The sequence below is a fragment of the Monodon monoceros genome, unplaced genomic scaffold (assembly GCF_005190385.1).
Source record: "Monodon monoceros isolate NGI ecotype Baffin Bay Population unplaced genomic scaffold, NGI_Narwhal_1 Super_Scaffold_3, whole genome shotgun sequence".
In the NCBI taxonomy this organism is placed as follows: Eukaryota; Metazoa; Chordata; class Mammalia; order Artiodactyla; family Monodontidae; genus Monodon; species Monodon monoceros.
In genome coordinates, this window is record NW_021703780.1 from 95,797,143 (window position 1) to 95,805,493 (window position 8,351).

General features: G+C 55.1%; 1 protein-coding gene across 1 annotated transcript; it reads right to left on the bottom strand.

The window, feature by feature from the left end:
* Positions 1–22: 22 nt before the first annotated feature.
* Positions 23–7,126, bottom strand: GHRL (ghrelin and obestatin prepropeptide). Its single transcript, XM_029241845.1, has 3 exons — positions 6,754–7,126; positions 6,414–6,530; positions 23–3,496 (listed from the first exon to the last, which is right to left on the bottom strand). The coding sequence occupies exons 1-3, from the start codon at positions 7,111–7,113 to the stop codon at positions 3,284–3,286; spliced, it is 690 nt and encodes a 229-aa protein (XP_029097678.1). The 5' UTR covers positions 7,114–7,126; the 3' UTR covers positions 23–3,283.
* Between the last annotated feature and the right edge of the window lie 1,225 nt (positions 7,127–8,351).

The following is an 8,351-nucleotide window of genomic DNA, read 5'->3' on the forward strand; positions in this document are numbered from 1 at the left end:
TTTTTCTGCAGCAAATATCTTGCTCAGCCCAGGGGTATATACAGCTGCTTCAGAGAACCGGAAGTTAGTGGTGTCGGGAAGTGACACGTGCAGGAACAGGTCCGAGAAGGCTGACGTGGGACCAGGTTTGAAATGCTACGTTTTCTCAAGTGTGTTGCCTGTTTCCTGTGATCACTTTTATTTCTGCTGGTTGTTGACTTGAAATTGTCCTCAGCCCACTCCAAGTTGACCCCATGTATTATGAAAGAAAATGAAAAACAGAAACAGAAGGAATCCCTAGGACCCCAAGCAGCAGGGCAAGAGGGTGACATTGGTAGAGAAGCAGCCGAACGTGGGGGAGTGGGGGCCTGAGCCCACAGCTCTGGGTGAGTCGGAAACGTGTTTGATACGTAACCTTGGGAAGTCACTAAATTCCTCTGAACTTCAGTTTCCCCCCTCTGAAGTGTGTCTTTTGTGAAAATTCACTGAAATTACATTAAGTTCATGTAAGAAGTATTTAGAACAGTGCTGGTGCACAGCAAGAATGCTGTAAATGGTGGCTATCAGGATAATTGAATGTCTCCTATGTGCAGGTGTCCTCGTGGGACATACGTGTTCAATCTTGATAGTGACCGGGGTGGGGTGGGTGTTTTACATGGGAGGAGCCTGAGAAGTTCAGTGTCGTGTGCTGGACCAGACGGCGGGTGTTCAGATTCAGGTGTGAGCGTTAAGGCCTCAGCTTTCCACCCCACCATGCTGCCTGGGGCAGGTGAGAGAGCCCGACCAGAGTGGGCGCTTAACCTCTGTTTCTGGAGTGAATGACCTAGGCAAGTGGGAGAGAAGGCTTGTGTGTCCCTTGAGAAAGGAGTAAGGCCTTGTCTTTGTGGGCGAGCATCAGGTGACCAGCATTCCCCCCAGGGCCTGGCCCCCATCCTCCCCGGAGCCCCGTGTGGCTGCTTCTCCAGCAGGTCGGGAGCTGGTTTCTTGGGCCCTTTGACCATGTTTGAGTCTTGGTGCCTCCGCTGGGTGTTGAGAAGAGGGCGGTGGGCCTGGCTAGTGATGATCAGGGTTGCACCCCTACTAAGCTTTAGAGCTGGGACGTGCCTCGGCTCCAGGCCCGCGTGTGGGTCTCTGCATCAGAGCGAGTGGCTGGCTCATGGAGGCGGACTTCTGCTTCCTCTCTCCCTCCACCCAAGTAGTTCACCTGCTCTCCAATACCTTGGATTCCTTTAGTGGGGATGACACCTTTCAAAGTGTGATTACCACTTAGAGGCAGATGCTTTCAGAAGCAAGGGCTCAGTGAGCTACATCACTGCGCGGCCAGGTAGTCAGGTATGTGGTTCCCTGAGAGATGGAAGAGTGTGTGTGTGTGTGTGTTGTGTGCCCAATGCATGGGCATGGAGTTGACAGCAGAGCTGGGGCTTAGGGAGTTGGGCGGGGAGATAAGTGAAAGAGGGAACAGGACAGCTTTTTCATGCGCTCTCAGTTTTGTTGAGGGCACCCTGGCCAAGTCTGCATTTTCCTAAGTTATGTAAGAGTCCACACCCACTCTAAGCCAGGTGGGCCGACCTGGCTCTGCTGCCTGAATAGGACCCCGTGGCCTCTAAGCCACTTTATATATGCGCCTGGGGGTCTCGTTAAAATGCAGATCCTGATCTACTAGGGCGGGGGCGGGGCCTGAGACTCTGCATTTCTAAGAGGGTCTCTGATCATGTGACATTCCATGGACCATGTGTGCCTTCTCACACATGGTGTGAGGCATGGTGGTGGAGTTTCGGGGTGCCCACTAAGTGTGATCAGTGGTTAGTGCTGTAGGGCTGTGCCTTGAGTGCCAGATGGCCAGAATTTCACTCGAGAAGATACTTGGCTCCTAGAGGGAGCCCTTTGTGACAGAGGTTTCTTCAGAATATGGATGTTACCCCAGCTTCGCAGAGGGGCATCCTGCGTGTTTCCGATGGGTGCGCACCTGTCGGGATGGGTGGTGCTCCTCCCCTCGTGATCACGCATCCATTGTCAATAGCTCCCAAGTCAGTTCACGTGTTTATACCAAAGAGCAAGTGACTGATAAGTGACATTCCTCCCAGGAAGACTGGGTCTTCACTGGAATTCAGTTGTGGAACTTAAGGACCAAGGCTCACTTCAGCTGTGAGCTGGAGTTGGAAGTGGTTTTGGATATCAACCTGGTGTTCCAAATCAGTGAAGGAACCAAGGTAATGGCCAGCCTTGGCCACATGAGGTGGCGTCTGCTGTGCCAGGTCTTTTCAGTGGACGAGGAGGAAGGAGGAGGAGTTAGGTCAGCCGTCCAGCAGTGGCTCTAGCCATTGTTAGCGGCCCACTCAATCTAACTTCAAACTCAGGCTCTCACATTCCCAGCATCTTTTTCTGCCCATGGATGTCAGTGCAACGGCTGTTGGCTCTGATAGTGTCACCTGAAGTTTTCCTGTCCACACAGGCCTTGCTGGTTGTTAATAAGCTCTCTGTGCAGCTTTGCATCGGGAAGCTCTGATATTTAAAGGAACTTTGTCTTCTCCTTTTTCTCCTCTGTCTCGCCCCTCCTTCCCCCTTTCTGTCCACCTTCTCTCCCCCACCTCCATTCCCCCAGTAGCCTTATCTGCTTGTAGAAATGGGTCTAATTTGGTTTTCTAAGCATTGACACCTCGTTGCTACATGTTCTTCTTTTCTCTTCCCTTTGACCATAGACCAAGAATGGGGCAGGGGGTGTTTTTCAGTGAAATGTGAAATTTTCCTCTTTCCTGAAATAAACATTTTGAACCTTCACCATCTAGTTTGAGCATTTATTCACCTCCTAGACTGGTACCCCTCAGAGCTGGGGGTGGTCTCGGAAGCGTTCTGGAAGCCAGGTGAATGCTTCTGAGGGTGGGAAAACGGAGAGGTGGCTGGACTCAGGGCCGGTCACTTGTGGGCTGGGGTTTCTGAAAAGCAAGAGGTCAAGCCAAAGTGCTGTGTCTGGGACTTCCTTGGGGGTCCAGCGGTTAAGACTCCGTGCTTCCACTGCGGGGGGCACGGGTTTGATCCCTGTAAGATCCCGCATACCGTGCAGCACAGCCAAAAAAAAAAAAAAAAAAAAAAAACCACCAAAAAAATAGTGCTGTGTCCGCCATTCTGCCAGTGCCTTCAAAGTTGGCTTTTCTTCCACAAGGTGACGGAGGTGGTGTGTTGTAATGGGGGGAGCGCTGGCCTCAGAATATGGACTGTGTGATTTGGGCACATCCCCTAAAAGCTGGGGGCCCTGGAACCAGTCCCCCGCAGGTACTGAGGGATGACTGTGTTTGGGAAAGAGGAATTAGGAGCTCTTTTGAGAGGCAGGGATGGGGAAGAAAACTTCTGTTTTGTCACCCATAGGCGGACTCACATTGGGACTCCGAGGAAACTGGAGAAAGGACTTACCGCTGGCGTCTTCCCAAAGGACGTCCTGAAGAAACTTCCCCAGGGTCTGGCCGTGCTGGTGGGACTGAGCCCCTGACAGCTTGATCCCAACGTCAAAGGGGGCGCTGAACTAGGAGGACCCAGGAATTGTCAGAGGTCACACCCTCCCGTGCGTGCCCCGCCTCCCCGCCCCATCCCAGTGGAGGCCCTGGGCTCTCAGGAGAGGGAGAGAGGGGGCCTGGGGTCCAGCAGGCACCACTGAGGGGACAGCTCAGCCAGGTTACCCTCCTGCCCAGGCCTAGTCTTACCATCCGCACCATCTTTAGGAGGCTTACCTTGTACCCTCTTTCCTTACCTCTGAGAAGGTTACTGATAAAAGCTGTGAAGTCCCCTAGATCAAGGTTCCCTGCTCCTTGCAGCTTAGGAAGACATAAGGTTGAATGGCCAGCGGTAGAGCTTCAGGCCCTGGCAGGGTGATCTGGGGAGCAGGGTTCTCCCTGGTGTACACAGCACTAGCCTGGGGGACGGTCTCTGCCCCCCACCTTCCTCCCTTCCCAGGTGGTCTTCCTCTCATTTGCACAGGCCTCTCCTTGTTCTGTGGGAAGTTGGACAGGAAGCTGACCCTTCCCTAGAACGATGCTCTGAGCCAAGTTTGTTCTTCTTTCTGTGCCTCCGTCTCATCCCTCCTCCAGGGAGAGCACCCCATTTCCCCTACTTTATTGGCAGCCTATGAGATGATTTACTGGAGCTCAGTTTTGGGTGAATAGGGAGGAGCTCTGTTTTCGGCCACATCATCGTTTCTCACCTGGGGAGCGGAGACTATCTAGCTCCATTCATCCAGTAACTGCCTGGGTGCCTGGCCCTGTTGGTCACTGAGATTCTGGATGAGTTGATGCAGGGATCTTGGGTCTGAAAGGGAGCCCTCGGTCCTTGGTCCTCCTGCCTCCTTGCCCTCCAGACAGGACACGTCAGCCGCATTTTTCAGATGAAGGAGCTGAGGCCCCGACTTGGCTGGGGCCACAGAGGGAGGTGGAGGCAAGGGCCAGACTGCAGGCCCGAGTCCACCAGCCCTGGAGCCTCTTTGAGCCCCAGAGCCGCTGCCCTGCCCTGCCCTGCGTGCAGCCTTTGCCCTGGTCAGGCCCAGGCTGAGCCCCTTTCCCTCCGGGCAGGAGCCACTGTTGCTCCCATTTCACAGATGAGCAGAGATGCTCAGAGATGTTATTAAAACAACAGGTATCTGTTGGTCCCTTTTTTAAAATTTACCTCCCCCTCTTGTCTCCACCGTGAAGGTGGAGCAAGTGGAGATGATATGAGTGATTTTGGGGGAACTGAGGCCCCTCTGTTCCCTCCCTTCAGTAAATACTCATTTCCGCTCCACCGCTGTGGCTCATGCGGGTGGTTGGATGACCCCAGCCGACTTTGCAGCACCACAAGCACCAAGCTGGGGACCTGCTGGGCTGGTTTGCACCCTGGAACCAGCGACGGGCAACTGACGGGAGTCGCAGCAGCTGTTGGATAGGGGTGCGGCTTTGAGTGACTTGAAAAGGTGCCTTAGTGTCTCATGTGGTCAGTGGGGGATGGGTGGAACTTGGCCTCGAAAGCTTCCAGCTCTGAAACTTGATTGATTTCAGGAAAACTTTTGGAGGGGGTGTAGGGGCCTGGGATGAGTGAGGTGGGACCCTGGCCCTGGAGGGGTTTGGGGGGCACAGCCAGAGCTCTGCGGCCTGTGTCACAGGCCTCCCACCTGCCTCTGGCGTCTCACCACCTCCGACATTTCAGACTCCTGGTTCTAGTGGAGGCAGGGCCTGCCGTTTGCTCTGTGGAAACTGGAAACGTCCAGCCGTGAGTCATCAGCCACTGGAACCTCTTCCCCGCCTGGGCTAACTTAGGGCGTCTCTGGCCCCACTGGACCTGGCGGTCTCACCGGGAAAGTTCCCTGGTTTAGTCTAAGGATTTGCAGGCTGATGAGTGGGAACGTGGCGGGTGGGGTCGCACATGTGGTGGAGGAGGCGCCTGGCGAGGGTCAGAGGGCGAGGGTTGGGGATTTGACCCCTGAGGGGAGGAGAGGCTGGGGGTGGGTGGAGGCAGGCCAAGGCAGGGCAGAGGAGACTTCCTGGGCCACCTGCTCGCTCTCTGCCAGACGGGTGCTGGGGACACAGGGCTTGGGGACTGGAGTCCCCCAGACTGTGGGTCCCACCTCTTCCCCATGCAGGGCTGTGGCCCCTCAGCCCAGTGAGCTCCCTCAGCTGAACCTCGGTTCCTCATCTCTAAATGAGGGCACAGAAACCAGCCCCACTGACTTCACAGGTGGTTGTAGAGGTTAAATGCGAAGCAGGAGGGTAAAGCAGCCGGAGAGCGAGACCGCAGTTACTAACAGTAGTTACTAGGCACCACCCGGGGATTCTGGTTTCCCTGCGTGCGGGGATCTGTCCTCACCTAAACTCTTGTCAGAACCATTCCCTGGACCGCGGCTGCCCAGCAGGGGTAACTATAAAACGCCTTCACGCTTTCTCTCTCCTAGTCCTCCGTTTCTCTCTAAATGGCTCCCCTGCCCCGTGAACTATTCATCAAAGCTCAAGCAAGCCTGATGAGCCCCATCCTCGTCTACAGGTGGGGGTTTGGTGAGAGCTGGGCTCACCGCTCACCTGTCCAGGCCGCCGCCTGGTAAGATTGGGTAAGGTAAGGTCCGAGGGGCCCCTGAGTCAATCAGAAAGTTTTCTGCAGGAAACGCCTCCAGTCTGTGACCAGCTCTTCCTTCCTGAGTGTCTATTTGCTGGCTCCCCTCTGAGATCACCTGGCATCTGCTGGCGCCCCCTCTCCCCTCTGCTTGAGGCTCATCCTAATACAGCAAAGTTGCTTAGATGTTTGCCTGTTGATCGGCAAAGCCGATCTCAGCAGAGCCCAGTGGTGCAGAGTCCACTGTTTTTGTGCTGTTTAATGTTCCTTGAGTGGCTGGTAAGTGAGTCCCTGTGGATGGCCGCCTCTCCACGCCCTACCCCGCCCCATCCCCTCCACTGCTGAAAGCATAAAGCTGCAGAGGGACCCACCTGGATTTCCAGCTCGTCCCCTGCGCCTTCCGCCTGACTTCTGACGTCTGCGTCAAGCCAGTCTTCCAGGGCCCGGGGCTTCGGTTTGGCTGACGGCTTCTTGGATTCCTTTCTCTGCTGGAAAGAGGAGGTGTTCTCCTTAGGGCCCTAAGCCCCCCTGTCCTTCCAGCAGCAGAGTGAGGTGTGGGCCCACGGTCAGACCCAGAGTCCTCCTTTGTGCTCTGGGAGAAGAAGGCTGAAGCGCAGAGAGGGTGAGCCACTGCCCAGCTCACGCAGCTCACGGCAGGGCTGCAATGGGATTCCCCAGTCAGAGTGCAGGCCTCGTGGGGGGACGTCTCACCTGTACTTTCTGGTGTTCGGGGCTCAGGAAGCTGGAGCCTGCCATGGCCAAGTCCACCCAGAGCACACTGAAGAGCAGCAGGCTGCAGACGGTCCCTGGGGAGGGCATGGCCTCGGCTGGCTGGGGACAGATGGGCCTGGAGGAGAGAGCATCTCTGGGCAGCATGCGCCCCCCTATTCCATCCCTTCTTTTCCCCCCGCTTCCCTCCCTGTGCCTCTGAGCCCAGCAGACAGGCTGAAGGGCTCTGACCTGGACCTGGGGCCCTGATTGCTGAGTAGAGTGGCCCTTAGCGCTCTCTGCCCGCCTCCCCCGGGTAGGACTGATGGAAGGATGTGGGTGCTCTTTTCCAAGACTGTTCATCTGGGGGCAGAATGCTTGGCAATGGGACTCCCCGTGTCCTTTATCCCAGGCCCCGAGGACCTTGTGCCAAGTTTCTCGAGGATGTTTGAGGAAGCTGAACTGGCAAGGTCCCAGGAGACATGGGGGCCCTGGGGCGGCTCCCAAGCCCAGCTCTGAGCAACCAGGCTGCTCCAGGTCATGCCACCTCCCCGAGTTCAGATGGGCCTGCGGATGCCCGGCAGTGGAGGTGAATTAACCCATAAACAGACCCTCCCACACACAAGAGAGTGGCCAGAGTGCCTACCTGGGATTCCTGGTGGAGGTGGTGCCTGGTGGCTGTCTGGTCATTATATAGGCAGCCTGTGTTTGTTTTAAACCAGCAGCCCCACCTCAGGGCAGCCCAGTATCTGGGGGCTGATTGACATTCCTTGGGAACTAAAAATACTACGCACGTTGTCCTCGGGGTAGAAATCAACAGCGGTGGGCAAACGCCCTGAGAGATGGCTGGGTGGCCTGGGACAGCCACGTGAGGTGGCCATCTGCTGCTCCTCTCTGCAAGCGTGCCTGGCCCTGGTTTAGGTGGGAGGGAGGAGAGTGGCCCTGGGTCTGGTCTGGCTTTGCTGCTCTGCGGCCTTGGCTTACTGGCCCTTCTGCCACTCCCTTCCTTCCGGGATAGAATGAGGTATCCTCACTCGAACTCAGGAGCTTGTCCTGCCCCTGCGCTCGCTGCTCTCCATGAGGGATGCTGCTCTGGCTCCCACAGACCCCGAGCACATGGGACGCTGGCTCATGGAACTCTCACACGTCCGAGAGGGAAGCCCCATTATTCAGATGAGGAAACTGCAGGGGAGCAGGGCAGAGACCATCTCCAACAGGGGCTGAACTCCAGTCTTTTTTTTTTTTTTTAAATGTGTAGTATGATCCCATTTTATGGAAAAAATACAAGATAAAAATACAACAAATATAGACAGCCAACTATCTGGAAGGACATATGCTATTTTTTTCTTCTTTGTAATTATTTTTAGTGCTTAGGTTGAATATTCATTTGGTAATAAGAAACAAGCAAATAAGAAAAGTCTTACTTTTCTGTAACTCTTGGTAGAATCACATGCTCCACCTTGCAAAAAAAACCTGAGTCTATAGATGCTGTAGTTTCAATTACCAACTCCCAAGAAATACAGGGGATGGACGAGTGTGTAAAGGAGACCCACAGGGATGCAATCAACCCAATACAAACTGAGGGCAACAATAAGGGGCAA